The sequence below is a fragment of the Thermobia domestica genome, chromosome 11 (genome assembly GCF_964235325.1).
Source record: "Thermobia domestica chromosome 11, izTheDome1.hap1.1, whole genome shotgun sequence".
NCBI lineage: Eukaryota > Metazoa > Arthropoda > Insecta > Zygentoma > Lepismatidae > Thermobia > Thermobia domestica.
In genome coordinates this window covers 253,418,581-253,445,597 of record NC_137464.1, presented here as the reverse complement: position 1 = coordinate 253,445,597, position 27,017 = coordinate 253,418,581, and the positions used below count along the sequence as shown (strand labels likewise).

The window sequence follows — 27,017 nt, the reverse complement described above, 5'->3', positions numbered from 1 at the left end:
ATCGGCTCAACGCGTAGGTGTGTTGAGGTGTGAGCTTTAGTTCGTACTTTTGCCACGGCTCAAGACATTTTGGCAGCACTATAGGTAGGTGTACTTTTTGTTCTAAACTTTTTTTCTAGTTAGCTGAGGGTCGCTTTTCGGATCGTTTTCTCCCACCTGTTTCTATTTTGTTATGTCGCACCATGTCGTTCTTAATACAATGTCTCTTTATTCTTTAGTCTGTCTCGGGCTCGTTTTCCATTCAGTTCTATAGCCTCTACTCGGTGAGCTACATAGGAATACAGGTTTAACCGCTTAACTTAAAACCACGAATTATTACTTTTTTTTTGCCCTAAAATTATGATCACGAATATATTCGTGCAAAAAAAAAAAAAAAAAAAAAAAAAGATCTGAATATAAATTTAAACGGCGATTCCTTACGTTCGCCATACGCAGCTGAGTATATATATATGGGCGTCCGCGGGTAAGATCAAGGGCGCCGAATTCTCTGTAAATTTGAGGGGGGGACCCACTCAGACGCAGAGGGTATATATGAGGATGTTAAGACAAATTGTATTCAAATTATGCTAGATATTGTATATTCATAAATACAATAGGGGGTCCACATGAGCTTTGGGGGGGGGGGCAGGATCGGCGCCCTTGGGTAAGATTCATGTAACTACTTTCGGTTAATATTTTCCATTGGAGGCCAATGCTTATTGACGAAATGACGGAACTGAAATAGCAGATCTACATTGTACCGAGAAATCATTTGTCTGTTATTTCTCTCTCTCTCTCTCATTTTTTTTTCAAAGAATACAAAAATTCGTAGTAGATTGAATGGAATATCTACTTATACTGTACCAAATTACACTAGCATCTTGAGAAAACGAAACAGTGGGGAAAATGAGTAATGTTTATTGTGGAACGCACATATTCGGGATTTTAATATTTCTTGCGCGAAAATTTAAATCTCAATTTTGATCAGCTTGTATTTCAAATAAATTGAACCGAACTGAATAAAACATTTTAAAAGATTCGTTGTCGGTTCATGTGCACAAAAAGTGTTTAAAAAAAGTAAGACTAACAATAAGATACATTTGCTTTTATTACGAACGAATATACTCGTGGTTTTAAAATCGGTGATTTTCAAGTGCCTAATTCGGGCCTAAATTTTAGACAGTTTTAGTAATGTTTGCTTCCACGTATATCTACCTTCAACGTACAATATATATATATATAATAATATTTGGAACGACTTTTGCGAAAAAAATTACAAGTTAAACGGTGTACAAAATTTAATACAATACAATTTTCCGAATGAAATCCAATTTTACTCAATATACCATACTGAACTGTTCTTTTAACTGTTTTTTCACAACCCTATCGATAAATGACGCTATATGCCATGAACGGTTTATTAGGAGTGGCACGACATTTCAGTATCACGAAACGGCCTCGTAAATTTGAATTTCGGAATTGGTTGCATTCAGTAAGTGTGGGTTAAAGAACTACGGTAGATATTTAAAAAAGAGAAGAAGAGGATTGCAGTTGGTGAACAATATTCAGGGTAACTCGTACTTGGAAACGAAAGATTTTAGTAGAGAACTATATCACATGGAAGCCAGCAAAGCGTGCGATAAATAGCTTCTCAGTGATGGCGGAATTATTATAAGGATAAAACTCAATTCAAGGGTACACATCTGTTATCGTGATTTTCATGGGACCGGGACAAATCTGCCAATTACCAAATGCGCCAAACGCGAAAATGACCAAATGTGCCAATTGTGAAAATGGACAAATCTGCCAATGGACAAATCTGCCAATTACCAAATGCGCCAAACGCGAAAATGACCAAATGCGCCAAACGCGAGAATGGACAAATCTGCCAATGGACAAATCTGCCAATTGACAAATCCGCCAACTACCAAACCTGCCAATTACCAAATCTGCCAATTACCAAATCTGCCAAACGCGAAAATGACCAAATGCGCCAATCGTGAGAATGGACAAATGAGCCAATTACCAAATCTGCCAATTGACAAATCCGCCAATTACCAAACCTGCCAATTACCAAATGCGCCAATCGTGAAAATGGACAAATATTCCAATTGACAATTCTGCCAAACGGAAAACACCCAACTCTGTTTGTATTATCATCAAATAACTGGATAATCTAGTAAAAACATAAAGAAAGAATTTATGAATAACAAACAAGAAACTAAAAGTAATTAAGAGAAAGTAATCAAATCATCGCCCAAATATTTGAGGATTTGAACGAGGTAACCATTTACAATAGCATTAACATTTACTTATTGGGGGAGATCGGGGCTGGTTGACGAACTGCATATAACTCATTCATTAATTAACATAATGAGCTGTTGCTACTGTCATAAAAGAGCGACCTATGGATACAGCTGCCACCTTTATATGGAATTTGTAACTTGCGGATTATGGTGTCTATTAGATAAAGAGTATTTTTGCCAGTCTGAAGTATTTTTTTCAGTTCTCTGTTACAACATCACAGAATCGTCACTACTTGGGGTACAGAGGTAAGTAATATAGCATTAGTTAGATCTGAACTTTGTTTTTATGGATATTTAAGCAATAAAACGTAAATGCCAAACAATTGCTGAGTAATTAAGACTTTGTTGCACAAAATGGGCTTGGGGTTAGTTGGCGTATAGCATTTGAGGTTGGTTGGCAAGTGCGCCAAACAACCTCATGTGAAATTTTATTTCATTTTATTTTTATTGTTACATTGTTTGTTTTATTGTTATATACTTTACAGTTCTACCAATCTTTTACTTCAATGTTATAGAATAGCATGCAGGTATTGGATTGCTGTCAAAATTTAGAAATTGAGATAAGACTGTATGCCGGACTCTGAATTTTCTGAATAGGCCTAATTCTCAGGATCAAGAATATTTTGTATGTGTTCTTTTGTTACAAAAATAGAGTCCTAGCTATTGCTTTTTCTTTCTTAGTGGAAAGTAGGAAATAAATTGCATTTCTCGATAATTCAGCTAAAACATATCTTAGTTTCTCTTAGCTACTTTGTGAACAGCGGGAAATAAACTACCTTTCTTGATAGTTCAGTTATTTTAATTACATTTTGAAATAATATGAAGAATTAACCTACACCAACTTTCAATGTCATGACAACCAAGCTAGAATGAAAGAAAGAAGTTTTCATATTTCATAATGCTGATTCTTTTAAATGTTGTGAATAAAAGTAATTTCAAACTTCAAATAGCCTACTTCATTGCAATATATATAATAGAATTCAGAAAAATAAGGTATATTTCTAATAAATCCAGTTTTTTGTGTGCTTTGGTATATTTAAAAAGAATGCCAACTAGCCCTACGCTATCAGCCAACCAGACCCTTAGTAGGGGTCGGTTGGCATACTCCGTTTTAAAAGAAAGAAAAATTATTTCTCGAAAACTGTAAGCAACAAAACAAAAACAAAAATGGAATTTATTAGAGGAAACATTGGTCTGTCCGTACACATCCATTACATTGCAATACAGTGCACAATCTGCTCATAAAAAAAATAAAGAACGAAAAGTTCGCCAACCAGCCCCGGTCTCCCCTATATGTTTAAAAAGTTGGTTATTTTGTGAAGACCGGAGAGACATATGATGTAAAAGTTCAATAAATCGTACATGCTCTAAGGCAATGAGAGATAATTTGCTTGTAATTATGTGTCAATTTTGATGAATTTATAACTGTTAAAAATGAATGTTTTTGTTATTTGCTGAAGTGATTGGCCACTTTCTGCACTGAGGTTATATTTTGGGCATTACTAGTGATGGGCAGTGGGAATATTCCCAGTGGGAAGTGATTTTAAAAAAATAGGAATATTCCCGTTTTTTTTCCCTGGCCTATAAATTCCCGGGAAGGAATTTATATCCATTTTTTACTTTATCTTCCAAATTATAAGAACCGCATGACTAATTACATTATTTTAATATATTATGATTTACTTCTAGATTTTAAAGAATTTGGAGGTTAAAAAATTTTAATTTTTTTTTGACTGTACTTGACATAATTAATAATATGAGTTTTTAAGTACCATTTCCATTTGCACTAAAAGGTAGGGTAATTGTTTAGTATTGGGGGCCCAAAACTAGCAAAAAGTAGGACGATTTACGGAACAAATGAGTTGATAGTGGTGTTCAAGTAGTCAAGAAAGTATTGAACACAATTTTGTTTAGGGCAGTAGGGGATTTGTACAAACCGTAAAGGTAAGTGGAAGTGATTTATGTGAGAAAAGAAAGTGAATTGTTGGTAACGAAGATAGAAGACTACGTGCCCTGCGTGGTTCTACCCCGCCTTCACTCGCTAACTCTCGCTCGGCAATGCTGTCTGAATTTAATGTTGGTAACGCAATTTAACGTATGAAACCATAAAACAACCGCATCGGAATAGAATATCGCAAAAAAAAAAAAAAAAAAAAAAAAAAAGTAGGTGCAAAATCTGGACCCACCAAACTAAACAATAGCCAAAAGTAGCGAAGTACTAATTTACAAATGATGAAAAGAATCCATTTTGTAAAGTAATGTAGAATTATGTAGAAATAGAGATGAAGTACTATTAATAAACCCTGAACCACCGTTAGTAATAGACTTCGGTCTGTCTCCTGTCTCTGACTCGAATTTCTGAAGAGGTACTTGGGCTTCTCTTACATATGAATTAAAGCATGAAATTTCGAGAAATGAGCAGGAAAAAATGTCGTGTATGGCAATATTACATGCAAAATTATAAAGATAAGAAAGTATCTTGCAATTGCAAATGTTGACAAAATGGTGGGACATGTGTCTTCTGGCAGTTACCCAACCTAATTTGTTTATAACACTTAAAAATTTAATATGTTTATATCAGTAGTAGAGTCAAGTTCAGATAATCCACTTACATGTAAATCTAAACTTTTTAGCGGTTTAAAAGTATGTGGACTTACTATACCAATTTTGAAACATATTTACTTTCGTAGAACATATTGTAAATAAATATAGATTTATGCGTACTCTCTAAATATAATAAAATATTAGTAAAATAACATCGTTCAGAATATACATTTTAAAGGCTCCGCTGGGAACAAGAGTAATAATATACTGATATAAAAACGAATTTAACTTTGAAATCATAATATAGTAATAGAATGCAATTTTATATGTGATTGTAGATAAATTCCCGGAAAATTCCCATTTTGGGGAATCTTCCCGGGAATATTCCCAGGGAATATTCCGGAAAAATATCTTCCCGGGAATTTACCCATCACTAGACATCATATATACATGTTACAGTTGGTAATACTTTTTAAAATGACGCAGTTGCAAGAAATTTATAAAGCGATCGTTGCTTGTTTTCGCACCTTTGATACTTGACCAACAGTTTTTGGTAGTTGTGATTACCATTTATTCTCCTAATTCCACGACTTTCAGTAGTATTGCCAACTTTAACATTCATTATCATATCTCCTAAACGGTGTAAAATATCAAATTGCTGTAAACGGCATTATGATCATTACATCTTTTGAAAATAATCTACGTAATTAGATGTGATACTTATCTCAGCTCTTTTTCGAAATAAAGCCCTTTGCAAGAAGTCAAGTTTTGAATTCCTTGTAGCTTTTTTCTTCTGTTTGATAGAAATACATCATATGCTGACCATACTATTCGACACTAAGGTGCTTTCGATGTGCGATGCACCATCCGTCTCACTTGCGTCATCACTGTTATAGAGACCTCCAAAATTGGGATGTTTCTGGATTTTTGTGATATTATAGCATAATTAGTTCGCAACACTGAACAATAAAAGTGGTATTGTTTGTTTTCGATTTGTATGTAGACTTAAAATTTGTAATAACTTAACGTAGTGCTATTCAAAAAATACAACTTTGTGTTGAGTTGGCAACATTTAACATCCGGTGATATTAACCAATACGTGGCTAGGTGTCCCCCTTCCTACAGTTGCTTCATGCAAGGTTTCGCTTCCTTCCCTCTTTTTGTTTTTCTCTGGTCACAATGGAAGAAACGTCGAGAGGAAACGGGCGGCGGTAATTTTGTCACCGGAAAGTTCGTCACGGTAATTTTGTCACTGGTAATTTTGTCACCAAAATATTACCATATAGGTAATTTCGTCACCGAAAATTTTGTCACGATAATATCATCACCAGTGTCTTTTAGAACATAATACAAGTACAATAAATGAATCGGAAAAGTTTTTGAAGTTGCTTTCTTTAATCTTCAACTGAAGCAAATCGAAATATATTATTATTATTATTATTATTATTATTATTATTATTATTATTATTATTATTATTATTATTATTATTATTATTATTATTATTAAATAAAGAGCTACATATTTCAGATATCGTATTTGAGGTATTTGAGGGGATACGGCTGTTTCGGTGTAGGATGTTTTGATGTAGGACGTTTTGGTGCACGGATGTCTCGGTGTAAGGACGTTTAGGTGTGAGGCTGGTTCGGTGTAAAAGTTCCAATGTTTACATCGAAATGTCCACTCTTCAAAATGAAAATTATTCGTTACGGAGAAATAAATTCATGAAGTAGAAAATATAAATTAATAAATAAAAAAATTAAATGTTGCTGTAATTGACAGGGGTTACTTATTTATAGTGAGTCCCCTCGCTTCACTCTATGTCAGAACTTCTTATATCCTCAAATGTTATAATTATGAATTGATTGGGAAAACGTTTTACGGTAGTGATATATAGTAAAAAAAAGTGTGTGATGTATAAACATTGTGTACACCACACACACCTTATTACGGCAATAACTGTGCACAAATCGCAAAATGCTGCACAATCTTTGAAAGGAAATTTTCAAACACAGGAGGTTTTTCTTCAAAATAAGCGCTTTTATATCATGCATACCGAATGAGATTAGCAAATCTAGGAGAAGAAAACTGATTATGAATCAGTGTTGGGATCTTAATTATATTATTACGGAGATGTAAATTGATGTTATAGTTGTAGAGAAGGACAGTGTCAGAAAAATGTCTCAAGAAATTTTTAATGGCCTAAAGAGCACAAGAAGAGCCTGAATCCTACCAGTCGTTCCCGCAGAAATGTTTTATATTATGAGTTACTCTTTTGTTCTTAAAATAGGTTCAAAGTTGATGAAATGTGACCACTCCACGAAGCTAATAACAAAATGGACTTTGGATTAGACGCTTGAAGAAAAATCTCTTGGAACCATGATCTCGCAAGACTTGATGTTAATTTTTCCGGATTTGATGCTTTTACAAGGATGTTTACAAATTTAAAGAGGTTGTGTTGGACTACAAGACCAAATGTTCCATTGTTTTCCTGCAAAACAATTAACAGTGGTGATAACAAAACACTATTTGCAGAAATTAAAGGCTGTATGATGTAGCTATGAGTCATAGAATTTACTGACTGTGCCACACTTTCTACTGTTTGTGTCCCTATAAACACTAGAGTACGTCCCGTCTGCATTTAAAAATTAAACCATATTGATCAGAGTTATAAATATTTTCTTTTCCAATAACATGTGTTGCTTCTTCTTCGCGACAAATGCATTGGTACTGGCTTCTAACTTTTTGGGCTATGGATTTAATCAAATGTCCTGTTAAAATAAGTACAGAAAGGGGTTTCACGTCAGTGTGCACCTTCTCTCAGTAGTCCCTGCCAATTATAATTGTTCTTGGCTAACTGCAGAACATTTCAAATCAGAAGACTATTTGTAATAGTAATCATCATATTGGATCCGCCAATTTGAATTTTGTAATTTTAACGTCAGGTTCTGAATCACCTGTCCTAAAACCCCCTTGGCAGTAAGCTGGCCGTATCATTTAATCTTCTATTTTAATGATTATTTTCTGTTTATGCTTGGAGGCCACCATTAACGTTCAAAGGGTGGTTTCTACCCTGAAATCCGCACCATAGCCAAAATAAAAAAAAAAAAATACGTGACGATTATTTTTTGATATTCTACAAGTTTGCAAAGTTTCATTCAAATCAGTAAATTACACTTCCGTAAGTCTCCTTGTTAGTGCTGTTCAAATGGAACGCATAAGTTAATTGGCGGACATGAAGTCAGAAAAAAGAAAAAAATACGCTGATGTTACGAAGAGACTGAGCAATAACAATGAGACTTAATTACAATATTAATCAGTTTACGCTATTGCAGAGTGGCTACACTATGACACTTCATGACTGTTCATTACAAGCATATGAATAATGCAATCAAATATTAGGCTATACACCGAAACGTCCTTTACAGCCAAGCGTCCTTACACCGAAACGTCCTTACACCGTAACGTCCGTACACCGAAACATCCGTACAACGAAACGTCCAGCACCGAAACATCCTACACCGAAACACCCTACACCGAAATGTCCTACACCGAAACATCCTAGACCCGTATTTGAGATCAGAGATAAAAGTTTCCAGTAATTCTATCACAGAAATATTATCAACTCGTGTACAGCATTGCTTTTTTTTTCACCTGACTCACTCAACGTGGAGAAAGGTTCAAGAGATTGGATTCACAGAACGGTGCAAGAGCAATGACTATTATGGGAGAAAATGAACGGATTGACATTTCTTCCCGGAACAGATGTGCATCAGGAATACAAGAGGCTTCGGAGGAAGAGCTGGAACTTCTGGACTATTTTGATAGTACTTAATTCAACAAGTTGAAGAAACGGTTTCAACTGAGCTACATCAAGATGCTGTGGGTCAACCAAAAAAAAAAAAAAAAAAAAAAAAAAAAAAAAAAAAAAAAAGAACTAAAAGAGTGTTTCAGATTTTGCAGAAACGGCTCCAGTCTTTGTGCATAACGTATAACACTGGAACTAAATGTTTGAAAAAAAATTGCTTGTTGTTTCCTATCATGTTATGAATAGTAGAAAATCAACCTGTAAAACACTTATTGCATTATAACAAGTTATATTTTTTTTCTATTTTCTGTTCTAAAATTTTGAAAACTTAATATTTGTAAATAGTGATATATAAATCCATTAGCTACAAATTTTGCCTGTGCTTTTAACATTTTCTGAAGCTGACATTATGTTCTTTTATTATTGTTTGTTCTTGCGTCAAGTATCCGAAACTTCGATTTTCCAGAGTCGAACACCAACTGAATTGTTTTCCAAGTTTGATTAAGATAAGATTAGCTGTTTTGGTCGTTTACTTTGTCTCTACTTAGTTCAATAAAGGTGAAAAAATGGCCATGACAAAATTTCCTACATTCTAATATTTTGGTGACGAAATTACTATGTCAAAATTTCCGGTGACGAAATAACCTACATGCTAATATTTTGGTGACGAAATTACCAATAATGAAATTACCGTGACGAAAATTCCGGTGGCGAAATTTCCGGTGACGAAATTATCTAAGTTCAGAGGAAACACCTTGGCAGCAACACGGTCGCATTACTAGGTGAAAGTCAGATGGTGCGAGGATGTTTCCTCTCGATGTTTCTCCCATTATGCGCTTGTTTCAATGGAGGCACAACCAACCCCTGTTTCCATGTCAAATTTTGCAGATGACCCCCGTTGGAGATATTCACGATACGCCACTGGTGTCGCTACTATTTTTATTGCATTCTACACATACGATTTAGTAGTTCATTTTTTTTTTTTTTGTTTGACGGCTCGATGTGCATTATTAGCTGAGATAAAGGCCTGCTACGGGTACTCAGATACAAGTCTGCAACAACGCCTCTAGCGGTTAAATGGGAAGGGAGATAACAAAGTTTGTCCTCTAAAAGTTGCATGGCATTTAATGTCCTTTTGAACGATTTCAACAGTTATACCACTTTCCATTGCAAATTTCGAAGTTGCTCTCCGTTGGAGGTATTCACGAGAAGCCACTGGTCACGCTACTATTTTTATTGCATTCTACACATACGATTTGGTGATGCAATTTTTTGTTTGAAGGCTCTACGTGCAATATTAGCTGCGATATAGGCCTGGTACATTCTTATTGAATCAGTGTCTAGTAGTAGTAAACCAGAAGGAGACCCGCACGCTGAGAATTAGTCGACAACGTATGGAACCGGCTGGGCTAGCCACTTATGTCCTATCCGTACCTCCTAGTGGTGCAGACTGGTAACTTTCTGTCCACGGTAAAACTTACAGGTTTCCCTAATGATAGGAAGGCGAACACGGAGGGCTATCACCAACATGCCTGGTAGGCACGGTGATTTTTGCCAAATACTGTACCTTCAACTTGTCTAAACAATCATGATAGGGCACAATAAGCCAAGAAGACCTTTATTCTCCGAAAGCCGAATTGTGTCTGGGCAAGGCAACGTTCAGAATCACATGCAGGCAGAGGGTGCTAAGAATCCCCGGAGTTACGGACTAGGTTGCTACTTAAAACTGACCATGGCTACATACAATGCAAAATCCCTGGCTTCAGAAGCGAGATTCCAGGAGCTGGAAGAAGAGCTACAGAAAGTCAACTGAGACATCGTCGAATTGAGCGAAGTAAGAAGAAAAGAAGAAGAATTAATCGAATTGAAGAAAGGACACTTATTCTACTACAGAGGATCAGAATGTGGCAAGACTGTCGGAGTGGGATTTCTTATCAACAAAAAATTGAAAAACAAGGTCCTTGAGGTAGATAGTATATCTAGTCGAGTAGCAAGGCTTGAAGTCAAACTCTCCCAGAGATATACATTACAAGTGATTCAAGTGTATGCACCTACTACAAGCCATTCAGAAGAGGAAATGGAAGTGGAAATGGAAATGAAATCTTTAAGTTTTACGTCCCACGGTTATGCCGGTTAGGCTAAAGGAGACGGTGATAATGAGAAATGAGTGAAATGGTGGAATGAAGAAAGTGGGAGGAAATGGGAGAACCCCGAGAAAACCCACGAGCACGGTGTTTGTCCACCACAAAGTTCACACGGCGCGAGCTGGGATCGAACCATGGACCCCAAGCACCGGAGGTGAACGCTCTACTACTGAGCCACCGCGCCCCCTAAGTGGAAATGGAAGATAGGTTGTTGCGGAAAAGAGTTGGAAAGACCTTCATCCAGCAGTGTATTGACAATGGTTGACTATGATTATATATCCAGTGAAACTTGTAGAAACCGGAACTTGAATAAAACGGAAATCTGTCTATAACTGAAACTCCTCACAGTCCTTATCGCTGTTATTCCTTCGAGTAAAATTCGGACCCACCGCCTTGTTTTATACAAGTTTGGCTATATATATTAGCTAAAATGCTAGTTCTTCGCACAGTATGACGAAGTTTGTGCAAAATATTTGAATCCCCCAACTCCCCATATAATGCTCATTTCAAAGATTGATTACCCGCTTTATTTCCACTGAATATATTCTTTGTTCATGTCATACTCACCGTGACTTTTTTTTTAACTCCCCCCTCACTTCCCATACCAGTGGAGGCAATATTTTACTGTAATGGCATTGGGAGTCACCATTCATCTCCGTGACCCCGAACACTAACATAAGAATTGGACACTAATACCAGTCATTTTCGATTATTTGTATATGTGATCCCCCTGTGACCGTCTTGGGGATGATAGACGTATCTCACCCATACAACATTTTTTCCTGGTTATAAGTAATATGTGTACAAAGTTTCGTTAAAATTGCTCCGGACGTTCCAGAATTATGCTACACAACATATAGATACATACAGACACACCTACATACATACATACATACAAAACAGATAGCTATATGAGTATCGTCCTTTGTTGCTTTTTCTTTGTCTTTCTGCTCTTCTTACCTTGCTTCTTTTCTTTTGAAATGTTATTCATAAACCAATTTCTCTCTTTTTCCTCAGAAGACAAATTTTTAAAACTGACAAGTTTTATATTGATCTTTCTTCGTCTTGTGTATCTTGATATTTATTTCTTTCAGAATTTTCCAGTATGAAGCCAGCCCCATCACATTTCCAGGTGGGACTTTCTTCTCCTTGCAGTATTCCTTATAAAGGTTGTAAAGCTTCACATACGACAGTCCTGCCTCAACATAATAATAACAGGTTGAAGATCGACAATAATGAGAGTCAACTCGGGACATCGATAGCACATGCTCTTTTACAATATTTTTGACTGCTGATGTTAAACTGTGTTTCGGTTTGTGTTTCCCTCGAAGCTCGTGACCTGTACTTCCCGAAGAAAGCCCTTTCTGCAAAACGAAACGACACACTTTATCACTAACGTCAAGAGTACAAAGAAAAAACTGCTTGCAAACTTGTATCATTTTCCCATCGATAGTTAAATAATAGTCAACTGTGTATTGCCTCTGGAAGTGGTGTTATATATTCCGCGTAACTTTAACCTTCGCTTCATGTGACGCAGAAGATAATCTCTCTGTCTATGTATGTCTCCTAGTTTCTAGTATAAACGATGCACAAATTTCCAGGTTTTTTTCTTTGATAGTTTGTTACCAACTGTACACGCATCTACATGAAAAATTGGGTACTCTGCGCGAATCACGAATTTTGCCAGCACTGGTAACATATTTCTTACACAAATTACGATTAAGTTTGGCTTTCTTCTTCTTCCAGTTCATGGGATTCGTATGTCCCTTGCTTTGCATGCATGTGATGATTTTGTGGCCACATTTATTTCTATTAGCATTTCATCATTTGAAGTACTTTCACCTTTGTCCACCTCAAAATCCAAGTCGGCATCGCTATCGTACGATAGTCTAATATCAGTAACGGAGTGTCCAGAGTCGTCTGTCTCCAAAAGCCTGGATATTTCCTAATCCAATAGCGAAACACCGTCCATCCTGATCACTCTCTTCATCTCAACTACAAGATCCATACACACTGTAAAACTTTAAAAAGGCCAATAATGCCATAAACTGCAACATTATTTAGTTTACTTATTCATCGCCTACAATAAAGCATTGGAGAAAAAATATATAACGTAATGTGGCTTATTTTGAAGTCGCAATTGCTTTAATACGGATCTGAATTCAACTTACGCCCATCCAATGTATGTACGCTCAGGTATACGTTTCCTGCAATGTGAATATTATATTTCTGACATAAATTTGTAAGTGAACATAAACCTTCCTGTCATGAACAACTTTGTGAAACATGTCTTCCAAACTTTGAACTGAAAATCCGTTTTTATTGGGAATTAACTTACATCAATTTGCCAGGTGCAAGAATGTAACTTAAGTGATTCAATGCGAAAAAAATGCATTTTAAAAAAAAAATGTCACGGTAGAGACGATTATTTAATCTTAAAAAGAATGTAAATGTATGTCGAGGAAATATTATCTTGTAATGGACAAACTGCGTTTCTTTACTAATATGACCACAAAGGGTGTAACCGTAGCAAATATTGTTGGACAAGTCTTTTGGGAGCCAGTTTATTTCTTTTCTTTATCTCGTACCTTACTCCAATGTTTTACCCGATGAAGAACAAAAGGTGAACAATGTCGACCCACATTGTCAAATTCTGCTGCAGATTCATCGTCTTCCAACGATCCTAACCTCACAAAACCAAAATATCATTATCTATTCACCATATGATACTCAACCTGAATTAAATTACCTGGGGTTTTCAAAAAGTGGCGCAGAACTGCTGGCATCCAAACTCAAGAAATGGGGAGCTTATTCTGAAGATCTAAAAGTGTTCGTATTTGAACAGGTCAGAATCTCCAAACAATATTTTCAGTGGAAAGTGACATATTACGTTGTAACTATGAAGGCCTAACTGGTCTTATGAGTAAACTTAACATAGACGATAATCTCAATGAATGGCGGCTATTCATAGACGCATCAAAACATTCTTCAAATATATTCTGCGTAAACTTCCACAAATTGCTGAAACTAAAATCAGGTATGAATCCTTATTGGCACGCAAATTCGCCTCCTCAATTCAACCCCTCAATGATCCTGAATTTGATGCAGTGTTAGAAAATGAAGAGAATGACGTATAAGTCATCATACTTAAATAAATAAAAGGGCCGCGGTGGCTCAGTGGTGGACGTAAAACTCAGATTTCATTTCATTTCAAATAAATAATACTGTTCGGATTAATTTGATTTTATAGTTATCTCACTTTTTTCCTATATGAAATTTGGTATTGTCTAGCAGAACTGAGAAATATTTTTTTCCGTCACAACTATTGTAGGTATTACAATGAAACTTGGCACATACATTATTTATAAACTATAGTAGTTTTAAAGGTATATTATATTTGGGTGCCTTTAGTTGGGGCCGTACCAGGGGGTGCTACATTTGAACAAAGGGACTTTTGGACGGGAAATTCCCAATTTTACCTTGAATTTCTTTCCTTTTATACATCATGTACACATGCGCATAGTACCATTTGCAAGCTTGGTTTATTCTGAAGTGAATGGCATATGAACCAAGATAATCGGATGAACAGAATTGAAGTAATAGCTACTTAAGTGAAAGACCAAACAGGTTTGTTGGCTATCCAATAATTACAACAAACATTAGTCTTTTCGGGTTCGATTCCCAGTGAGAGGGCATTAAAATTCAAACGTGTTATGTCACGTCTCATATAACCTAAGTACAGCAATGGGATACTAAACTCCAACAACCAACATCAGTAAACATTCATTTTGAAACATAATTGCGAATTTATAAAAGTAACACACATTAAAATTAAAATACCCTTTTCCGCTCTTTCATAAATTCTCCTTCCTCTTCTTCTTTGTAATACTGTGGGACGATGATTGAAGAGAATACGCGACAAAACGTACTAGCGACAAAACGTACCACCGACAAAACGTACCACTTACCCTGAGGGATGCTTGTGAAGGGTTTTCTAAAAACACTTTAAATAATGACAAGCGACAAAACGTACCACTTGCCTGGAGGGCTACTTGTGAAGAGTCTTCTAATCAGTCATCAAATAATGACAGGCGACAAAACGTACCACTTGATAGGACGGTATATAAGTATATACATACCGGCCAAAATAAGGTTAAAAATTGAACAGATTGGTGGTGAGAAAAGTAGCGATGCAAGACCAAGACTAAGACTAAGACCATGCCTGCAAGATTCTCGCAACACCAAGATAATACCTGCAAGATTCTCGCCAGACCAAGACCAGCAAGAATCTTGCATATGCAATATTTGAATATTTGCTGATTTCCATCACACTTTATCCAGGCTTTGGACCAGAGACGGATAGGCATTATTAGAGGGGCACGGGCGCTTTCTCCCACAAGGGCCACCAGCATCTTAATGTCACAAATCAATCATTCTTTCTACAGTAAGTCAATAGTATTAACAATTGACAATTAAAACCTGATATTCTTTCATCAGTATATTATTCTGAATTGTTCAAAATATTATATGAAGTTCAAGGAGAACGTATACTATATTACAAAATTAGCAAATGTTTTAGTGTACTAGTTTTTGATGCTACTGTATCTATCACTTTTGTATTCGAAATATGTTTTAATAAATCTTTTTCAATAGACATCAACATAAATGTTTTCAAATGTTCCTGAGACATAGTACTCGTTATCCTATTTTTAATGTATTTCAGTTTATTTAAGTTTTGAAAAATTTCTTTTACATGTTACCTGAGTTACGGGCAAAGTTAATAAAAATTTGTATGCTGGAAATCTGGATAAGTATTACTGCAAAATTTACAATTCTGCAAAATTAAAAAGCAGCATATTGGACAATTTTGCAACACGTTTTGCATTCGCTTTCCTTGTAAACAAATGTATTTTCTCCTAATTCTGAATCACTTGCACCATCAGGACAGTCATTTTTTCTCGGTTGTGCTCGTCATCAAGACTGACTTTCAAGGATATCCACGTCCTTCAAAAGTCCAAGAGAATACATTTATAGTATCCTTGGAAACTTCTTTAGTGAAGTTTTTCAGAAAATATGTAAGTTTATCGAAAGGCACGTCTGGAAGTTCTGTTACTTGGTTGAAGTGGCTAGGGTCCAAATAATCCATAAAGTATATTGCTTCTTGAATCTTGAAGAAATACTCGAAACTACCATGTCCAATATTGTGTTGAATGCTTCGATGCAACACCTGGTCATTGGATAGAAGCAGCTTCATCTTCATATTCACGGGAAAATCTTTGTCCATCTCTGAAGGCGAATTGTCGACAGGTCAATAGAAAAAAAGAAAGAAAGAAAGAAAGAAAGAAAGAAATCACGTTCTAAGTCTTCAAATTTATTGGCACATTCTGCAAAACTTAATGCTGCATTCTTAACGGATTCAAAAATCATCTCCTCTCTACTCTTTCACTTGGAACAGAGTAGTCTGCACCATCCGATAGGACTACACTAGCAGCACCCTCTATTTGGAGATAGGTTGACAGAGAGGTCGTTACTTGAAATATCTTAAGGAACATTTGTGCTGTCCGAGTTGTTTTGAACTTGAGAAGATCTTTTATATATCCTTTCGCTTTACACCTAGCTTTTGGTTTGATATTTTCTGTAGAAGCAATTTTCTTAATTATTATGGTCAACTCTATATACAAAACACTTTCTGGGTTCGAAAAATGACCAAACTTTTTCTGAAAAACAGTGCGTTTTCTACCATCTTGTTTCCGCAATAATTGTAAGAAGCCTTTGCTAACATTTGATCTTCCAAATGTCCATTCGCTGATAAGACTCACGCATAAATATCGCACAGTCATTCAGCAGAACAATGACACAGAATCAATGCAATTTTTTGTCAGATCACATATGACATGATTGAGTATATGAGCGTAACACCACACGTGTAACTGAATTTCTTAGTGGTTAAGCGGTTAGCGTATGCGCCTTTGTCGTGGGAGACCTGGGTTCGATTCCTGGCAAGAGCTCATGTGCTTCGGATTTCCGGTAAATCAGTATGTCCTGTCTCATATAGCCTCGCTGCTAAAAGGGCCGTTAAACTCAAAATCAACTGAATCACAGTGTAACTGATCATAGGTGAATTGAAAAATCTTAATATCGTCCTTCCATGTTACTTGAGCCATCGGTTGAATTTCCAATACACTTCTTAATATAAAGTTTCAACTTCTGAAGAATTTCCAGCAGTAAACCGCAAGGACACTGGACTGTGGTAGATATGCATTTTACAATGACAACAATACTTTGTTTAACAACCATTTTAACAACATACCGTAAAATAACAGAGCACTTGCCTGAAACTACTATATCTTGAGTAGTGTATTGAAATATTGAAATATTGAACAGAAAATATTGAAGCTTGAGAGACTTCTTTCGAAATATCTTCTCTGATAAGTGTGTTGATAGCATTCAAAACAAAATTTACCGTGTTTAGTAAAAGTTATGTGACCACTATCCTGCTTACTTCCTCGTATATGACTCTTCTCGGTGACCTTATCTAAATTACTTTTAAGCGGAAGATCAAATTTGCTTAAGAAAGGAATAATATTTAAAAAGTTTCCATGATCTATAGCTGTGTCTTTCAGTTTATAGGCTGCTACATTTCCTCTGTAAATGAGCCCTCTTTTACCAATGAGTTTCTGCACTTTGACAACTCGATACATTACCTGTCTGTTCTTCTCAACCTTATACTGCCATTGTTTTACCTGTTCATGAGGAAGTCGTTTCTTAACATTATATTCTCTTTTGTTAGATATGTAAGCACCCACATTGGTCTCATGTATTTTGGAAGACTCGTGTTCTCTTACTCACTGATAAACGTGTTTAATGTTACGTTTGTCACGTACAGAACCTTTAAGAGAAGTTTAAATATTGTTGAATTTCAGTTTAGCGTCCCTTTCAGCAGCGAGGCTATGTGAGACGTGGACCTACTGATTAACGTGGAATCCGAACCACCTGAGCTCCCGCCGGGAATCGAACCCGGGTATGCTAACCGCTTAGCCAGGGAGGAGCTCCTTAAGAGAAGTTTGTTCGATCTGGAGAATAATCTGTGAACACGCTGAAAAAAAAAAGATTGAAGTGGTACGTTTTGTCGCGGATTAAATATCCGAAATGTTTTAATTAGTCCAAGACAGGTTGTAATTTATATAAGTGGTACGTTTTGTCGTGGAATAAATATCAGAAATGCTTTAATTAATCCATGACAGGTTGTCATTTATGACAGGTCGTCAAAAGTGGTACGTTTTGTCGCGAAAATTCAAGTGGTACGTTTTGTCGCTGGTACGTTTTGTCGGGACACCGATTGAAGAATACATCTAAAGTAAAATGATAGTTCGGTGACTTATCCATTGGCAGATTTGTCCATTGGCAGATTTGGTAATTGGCGGATTTGTCAATTAGCAGATTTGTCCATTTTCACAATTGACGCATTTGGTAATTGGCGGATTTGTCAATTGGCAGATTTGTCCATTCTCACGATTGGCGCATTTGGTCATTTTCGCCTTTGGCGCATTTGGTAATTGGCAGATTTGGTAATTGGCAGATATGGTAGTTGGCAGATTTGGTAATTGGCAGATTTGTCAATTGGCTGATTTGTCCATTTTCGCAATTGGCGCATTTGGTCATTTCTGCGTTTGGCGCATTTGGTAATTGGCAGATTTGTCCATTTTCACAATTGGCGCATTTGGTCATTTTCGCGTTTGGCGCATTTGGTAATTGGCAGATTTGTCCATTGGCGGATTTGTCAATTGGCAGATTTGTCCATTTTCACGATTGGCGCATTTGGCCATTGGCAGATTTGTCCTAGGCCCATTTTCATCAGAAGATTTGCTTCTTCCCTGGAGATCGTTCCACGTGAATGCCCACATCACCCTCTGGTGAGTTCGTCATACTTGAAGTAACCACTTTCTCATGCTTGTCATAGTTATTATCAGCATTTGCCCGGGGCGGTAAGACTTACACGATCCCAATTCAAGGGGACACATTATTAGAAATATAATTCTGAATTTTGGCAAAGTTCTTATTTAATCTCCTTAAAGATGAAGAGGTAATAATGAAAAACTTGATATAGGTGCCGCGTTATTGATTGATTGATTGATTTTGAGCTTTACGTCCCGTTCAGCAGCGAAGCTATGTGAGACGTGGACCTAATGATTAACGTGGAATCCGAACCACATGAGCTCCCGCCGGGAATCGAACCCGGGTCTCCCGCGCCAAAGGCGCGTATGCTAACCGCTTAGCTACGAAGAAGCTCCATGCCGTGTTATTGAGTCTGTTATTGTTGGCCACAAACGATATTTTTATTATCGTAAACATTCGCTTTTGTACATTTTCTAAAAAGAAAAAAAAAAAAAAAAACAAGAAAAAACTACAAATGAGAGGATTTACCATGACGTAATTTTGTCTGCTTAACGAGTTCTATCGATTGATATATTTTCCCTATCTCTTGTGTATAATTAAGATACTAATTCTTTGAAGAATTTAAAGAGGTAACATAATTATTTTAGAAATAGGTATATTAATGCGTACATTTAAAAAAAATCGTAAGTGTAGAACTAGATTGTTATCCGAAAATATTATTGTAAAATTTGTTAGTTAGATGCTTCTGTATTGTTCACGTATCACGTCTACTGGAACTTTTTCAGAGTACCGTATACAGACTAAATATCAGTAATGAAAGCCAACTCATAGAAAAAATACTCATACTCTGACTAATTTTAGTGGGAGAGAACTACTGCATCCATGGAAAAACGAAATACGAACAGAAAATAAACGATATTTTTGTTCATGCTTCATAAAAACCATATTTCCTTTTTCAAGTTGACCTTTTCTTTAATATCAGATATTTGAAAAACACTAGGAAATTAAAAGGTACTTTTGTAAAACCTTAATCTTAAAAAAAAAAAAAAAAAAAAAGCAAAACAGGTAAGGACGTCATACAAATCATCAACATGAAATAAACTACCACGCAGCAATAGCCATAAAACTTGTTGCTTTCGTCTTATCATTATTCAAATCATTACGAGCTAAAGCCACATATAGTTTTAGAATTATTTAATGAAATAACTACAATTATTTTTCACAACTGATACAAAATCTAGATTTCGATATATCTTATCATATAAGTATTATTTACAAAATTCTGCCTTATGTGAAGATCTTTGAAAAGCTACTTCCTATAATATATATATATATATATATATATATATATATATATATATATATATATATATAATATTTGCAGTAACATTATATTACAATGAATTACAATGCGCCGTTATAGTCCAGTCAAATTACTAAAAAGTAAGGAACAAATTAGTAACAAGCTGGAAACTGACATAGATGTTGGGAATGATGTTCTAAACAACATACTAATATTCCCTTGAAATCTCAGCTCACCTTCTCCTGCCATATTGGAATATGGCCGCTGGAAGTGTCAAATTAACAATATCCAGATAAAATAGCAATATCTTCATTATGATTGAACATAAAGAGATAAATTTAGTGTTTTGTAGAACACAGATACCACAATATATATATATATATATATATATATATATATATATATATATATATATATATATATATATATATATATATATATATATATATATTTGTAGAGACAGTTTTTCATAAAACGCATACTTTTAGAAATATTTAGCTCTAAATTCTAAAATTCCGAAAGCTACCGTCAAACTGATTTAAATTTTATTGAACTTATTAAGTAATTATTAACAAACTGAAATTTGACATAGATGTTGGTAAAGATTATTTAAATGACATAATAAACTAACACATCTTTGTTCGCTATATTGGAAAATGTCCGGATTGTCCGAACTATTTGAAAGATGATATTTTTAAAGTAAAATACAAACTCTAGACCGGGCTAAGTATTTGAGAAACTGTAAATACAGTCAATGCGAAGGTCAATTGGGATTAATGTTAATGGAAAGAGGGAAACATTATGACGAGGTTAAGGTTTTCGTTCGCCATCTTAGTGGAAGCCATCTTGGAATCAACTTCTTTATTATAAATAGCAACGTGATCGTATGGCATATTAAACAACATCTTCGTTCAAAGAGAAACCCAACGGTAAGGTTGTTGTACCAAAACCTGCAACGGTTTTGAAGTTGTGAATAGATTTAGAGTATGTTATGTGTGAAATGTGTGAACTGTGCTGTGCGAAGTTTCGAATTGAAGGATAAAGTGAAAAACAGTCTTTGTAACATATCTCATTACGTATTCTTTAATAACCATGAAAAGAGAGCAAACACATATGAGACAAATACAATCACATGATGTGTTCAACATGTCCACCATTCAGTTGTTGCACATCCTTAACCTTGCGACTCAGTGCTTGTGCACTGTGCGAAAGGTGGCCAATGCCATTAATTTTACACTGGTAGACAATAGCATTAAAGTGCAACCGCGGTGGCTCAGTGGTAGAGCGTTTACCTCTGGTGCTTGGAGTCCCGGGTTCAATCCCAGCTCCCGCCAAGTGAACTTTGTGGTGGACAAACACCGTGTGCGTGGGTTTCTTCGGGGTTCTCCCGTTTCCTCCCACTTTCTTCATTGTACCATTTCATTCATTACTCATCATCACCGTCTCCTTTAGCCTAACCGTGGGACGTAAAACTCAGATTTCATTTCATTTTCTAATGCGTAGGGACTAGGCTACTGAACATATGGATATCAAAAATTAAACTTGATGTTATCAGGGTATTTTCTACTTTCATCCCCAGAATCTCAACTAAGAATCGTTTCGTCTTATTTATATAAAGATTAAAAAAAAAAAAAAAAAAAAAACTTTTGAAAGTTGCTGACGCATTAATATGTTGTGTATTGTTCCTCTCTAATTTATTGTTTCAATGACCTTCTTTCATGTAACTTGATCAGAAAGGTTCTAACAATTTTGTTCATAGTTTATAAAACAGTACGTCTTTAATAAACCTAGATATTGCCATTATTTTTGCTGGGAAAAAGTCCAGAAATCATAGTTTTCGTGTGAATCATAATAAATGGAATATGAGTTTCGTTTAGAGAATAATTTATCATTGTTATCCTTACGTAGCCCTGTAATGCTTTTAAAGGTGTCCATGTTGACTGGCCTGTAAACTAGTTGACAACTGATTAAAATGTGTACCCTTGAAATGAGATCGTGTAAGTCTTACCACCTAGGGGTTGGAGCTGATAACAACTATGACAACTGAGAGGGAGAGTCGCGTAGCCTCTCGCGTGGGAAAACCTAGTATGACTAATTGACCAGGTGGAACGATCTCAAGGAAAGAAACAAATCTTCTGATGAAAATCACGATAACAGATGTGTACCCTTGAATTGAGTTTTATCCATTATTCTTACTGTCTGTTCATTCCAAAATTTTTAAACAGGTTGTGCAAAGTGACGATACTAACCGTTATTCTCCATTTCGTGTAAAGGCAAGCAAGCATTTTGATCTTCGTACAGCTCATCGCAATCTGTAATTAAAGAGCTTTAATTAATAACTGGCACTTCGTAGCCTAGGAGCTAACGCGTATGATTTGTCCATGCGTAATCCTGGGTTTAATTTCTAGTAGGGGTACAAAGCTCCCAATAAAAATACAAGTAGGGGCTGAGATTTTACTTTTATCACGTGGCTTTTCATTAGTCAAGATGCTGAAAGGCAACGTTAAACTAGAAGTCAATCAATCAAAGTAGAATTCTAACTTTGCCAATTCAAATATTGAAACCGGAAGTGGTATTAAATTTCTATGAGTTCCGCTTTTAGTGGAGAAATGTGAGTGAAGATTATATATTTACTTCATACGCTGAATCGATTAAAAAAGAATAGCTTGTCGCTATTACAGTCTGTGTTCTGTCACGATAAACTTTGAAACCAAAAATTGTTCATTTCTACCACTTCGGGTTTGAATAGAGGAAGCTGAATTTATTCCAAAAAATATCGCTTTTGGTTATATCTTACCGTTTTTGGTTTGTGAATATTAGTAATGAAGCCTGTAGTTTATGTCACTTCCGGTTTTAGTTGAGAGATGCAGGTGAAGATAATGGGATCTCTTAATACTCTGCATTCCAAGAAACTGCTTGTCATTATCTGTTCTGTGGCGATCAATGTTGTGGTGACCGAGCGAAGTAGCTCAAGTGGTAGAGCTACGCATTCGGGAGATCGTGGGTTCGATTCCCGCCGCCGACCATCCTGACTAGGGTTTCCCAGGGTTTTCCTCAGTCGCACCAGGCAGATGCCAGGATGATACCTACTAAACAGGCCCTGGCCGATGCCTTCCCGAATTCTTTCCTTTCTTATTATTGTTGTTAGATATCCAGTATAAAATGGTCTCTGAGTTGTATCTGGTGATTGTTAAATAAATAAAATTCGAAATTGTTGATTTCTACCGCTTCCGGTTTGATTAGAGGGTTAAGGGGTGATATGAAACCTGTTCATGGGACGCTCAATCGATTCCAGAAAACTGCTTCTAGATGTCTTTTACTGGTTTTGCCCTGATACCTCTGTCAACAAACGGGCAGAGGAGTTCTATTAGGACTTCTGATATTTAAGCATACCACCGTTTGGAAGTCTGAGAAACTGATAAGTCGTGGGTCGATATTGCTTTAAAATGGAGTAGCAACAGTAAGTACATGTATATGGTTCTTTATTATGAAAAGAAGCATTTTTACCGATATCTATAGATAGTTACCAAAATAATGGAACTTTTTTTCTTTTTTCAAACCTAGGGCACATCTTTTCTGAAATAAAAGCAACCAAGGTGCAAGACTATTGAGAGATATTTCCAAGTAAACCGAAATAGTTATTCCATGACCCTCATTAAACATCGAATCCGGGACCACATGCACCAAAAGCACTAAGGAGCCATTCACACTGCGTAACGTTATTTTTAACCAATTTTTACTCCGTCCCTGCTTGTTATACTTCGTAACGCAAGCCGAACTCTTTCCTCCTCCTTTGCCACGTAACGTTTTCTGTTTTTAAGTTTTTTTCAGGTTTTTTTTAACAATAAGAAGCTAGTTTTAATGCCAGAAGTTTTTATTAAAAATATTTGTATTCTGAAAAAAATTTTAATGGTTTTTTGTCGCCAATAAATCAAAAGTATTAGAACATAGTAGTGCTCTGACCCCATAAAGTTCTTTAATTAACTAGTCTTAATTCTTCGAAATTACATATCATTTTCCCAAGGAGATCCCACCTATTTTTTTAGGTCACAGATGATTGGCAAGGAGGAAATACAACCGGAAGACGTAAGTGAAACACAATCTAAATAATTGACATCAAGCTCTTTTTCCGGGATTCAGGATACTTTCTGTATTTGAAGTTCGCCAGTGTCGTCGATGCAAAGAAGTTCTCTGACCTCGTCGAGCACAGATTTGATGTGGCTGCAGACGTAGAGGAACGGGGGCATCTCCTTTGTGAACAAGCTTTCGAGCATCTTGTTTGGACTTCGGACTTCAGTTTACCCTTTTTAAAATTATTCTTGTCCTAAATCAATGGCATAATGCGAATAAACTCGATTTGTCATGGAAAATTCACATTCAAAGAGCGAAAAATTCAGTACGAGACGAATTCAGTACGAGAAAAATTCAGTATCCAACGAATTCGGTTTTAATATCTTGTTTTGTTCTACAAATCATGGATCGTTCCGTTGCGGAAAATATTATTTCACTACAAACATTGTCTTCTATTTCACATGCGAAACTCCTTAGACGAATAGAGTGGGTAATGATTCAAATCAATAATTCTGAATCATATTCCCAGAAATAGCGATACGAGTGGTAACACAAGGGCATTTTAAACGGTGGTTACGATCGCTAACAACTAACTCCAGAAAAGCTTCGTGTGCCGTAAATGTAATGTGGTGATAGCGACAAAACTGAATTTTATTGTGCTGTAATACATGCAGCATTTGTCACTAGTGTTGCTGGTATCTAGTAGCGTCTTCGTATCCCTCTGCATGATTCACTTTAGATAGGCTAGCCTTATATGTTCGCAAATTCCTAAAATAATAATAATATTTATAAAAACGGAAAGAACTGAATAAAATTATTTGTTTAAAATATTGTATATAAACCTGAATAAAAATTTTAAAAATGCAGCAAAAATATGCGTTATGTAACGAAGTTGTAAACCCCTCCTTCTTCTTTCAAACTTTGTAACGTAAAGCCGAACCCCTCCCTTTGCCACGTTACGTAATATTTGGACGACCCCTAAACAAACAAATAAAAAAAAGTATGGAATTTGCATGGTTCAGAAAAGGGTACTTTTTTAAAGAAAAAGGTAGGAAATCTGTGGTTTATGAAAAAGAAAAAAATATTAACAAAAACATTTGAATGTACTTACGTGTAATCGAGGAGTTATTTCATTGATAACGTATCCTATAATGAGAACTATTGGTATCAAAATGTAGGCTCCGAATGTGACGTAAGCGAGGCCAATTTTCGCAACATTTGGCTCGATTTTTACTCCTTCAGTGAATGCCGCTAAACATAGACAAGCTATCACCTGTGCAAATAAAAATATATATATATATAATATGGAAACTAGTCTGTACCGTCGACAATATTATTAGCAGATGAGAAATAGAAAGTCCAAAGGTGAGACATACACCAACTGATAGTTTTCATTGGCTTGAACATGAAAGTAAGTTTACTTTATTAATTCAGTAATTAACCATTAGGAAGACCTAGGCGCAGATGGGAGGACAATATTAAGATGGATCTCGCAGAAATAGGAATACAAAGTAGAAACTGGATGCAGTTAGCTAAGGATAGAAGTCAGTGGAGAGCTTTTGTGAACGCGGCATTGAACCTCCGGGTTCCATAGGCCATAGAGTTAGTTATTTCAGTAATTGATAGTTATCACACAAAAATATGCCTTTCTTTAGGATACAGTGGAAATAAACTTCGAAAGATTTCAAGGTTTACAAATTACTCTTTGGTAACTCAAAATCTGAACTTTCTGGATTTCAAAATTGTTGCTCAATAATTTTTGTAAGTTTCTACAAATTGTAATGTCAAAATTTAGTTAATGAGACTCTAGACCTATATTAAGTTTAAATAATTCGGAATTACCTTCACGATTTCGAATTCTATTAAAACATCTAGCACATAAATTTATTTGAATCAGTTTTCCTTGTCTAATATGAATGCACAAAACTTATTAATTACTTTTAATATTCTTGTGTTGCTTACGTGTTATTTCTATCAGTTTCGTGATTTATTGGGGGAAGCAAGGAGGGCAACTACCCTTCCCATTTTAAGCTCTCTGGTGTTTGAGGGGTCACACCTCAAGACACAACTTTCATACGACTTCATATGATTGTAGGAACAAGAATGTGTAAATGAAGCATGGGATAGCTTCGCTAGATCAAAAGAAATGATAATGTGATCTGGACTCATGTCATTAAAATGTCTACTTTTAGGGCCTCCAGAAATAATGTGCATATTTCTTAAAGGTTAAAGTTGTGTCAAATAGTTTCCTCTCAATTTAACCTGTGAAGCATGGAATGGCGCGCTATAATATTTCTAAAAGAACTGAAAATAAACCTTATCATATGAACAAAATATATTTTCCTAAAATGAAACATAAATGTAATCTTCGCCCTACTTCAGTAAAAACAGTTGTTAGAATTCAGAGAAAAGAGACTAACAAGTTTCATACTATTCAGAGGGAGCTCGTGAAGGAAGTCACACTGGTAAAAAAATAAAGTCTTATCGGTTGAAACTAAGGGAATAAAGATTACCTAATATATTAATTTCTGTATGCAACAAATTAGTACGTTAATAAAGTTTTCTTCTCTTAGTTTCAAGAGAAAACAAATTTTTTGCCTGTATAATGTCCCTCACGAGCCCCTCTGATGTAATTGTTTACCAAGAATGAAATTTCATCATACGCCACTGCTGGCCACCAGTTAAATGCCAGTTGGAAAACCAACAAAGATAAGCAGACCTGGATTGAACGTAGGACTCATTTGTGAAGATACCTTTTTTTTTTTTTTAACATTGAAAAGTCCACTACAAAGAAACGAAAGTACTCGAATAAGATGATCATAAAATATTAAAAAAAAAAGAAGAAGAAGAAATTTGCGTTCCTTTTTCAAAACTACTATTTATGGAAAAAGCCGACTTCGTTTTTTGCATCTATAACCATAGGTCTAACAGTGAAGCACAACAACTTGTAAATAAATATCTATATTCT

At 35.6% G+C, this 27,017-nt stretch overlaps 1 protein-coding gene across 2 annotated transcripts in view; it reads right to left on the bottom strand.

The window, feature by feature from the left end:
* Positions 1 to 27,017, bottom strand: part of LOC145664943 (uncharacterized) — a 49,518-nt gene that overhangs the window by 8,593 nt on the left and 13,908 nt on the right. Inside the window, exons 3-4 of one of the 2 annotated variants that reach the window (XM_081732061.1) lie at positions 25,161 to 25,322; positions 22,228 to 22,290 (exon numbers count right to left, since the gene is read on the bottom strand). In XM_081732061.1, coding sequence (XP_081588187.1) covers positions 22,228 to 22,290; positions 25,161 to 25,322 — 225 coding nt within the window. The remainder of the gene's footprint in view (positions 1 to 22,227; positions 22,291 to 25,160; positions 25,323 to 27,017) is intronic. The other variant, XM_081732063.1, reaches the window with a different exon arrangement.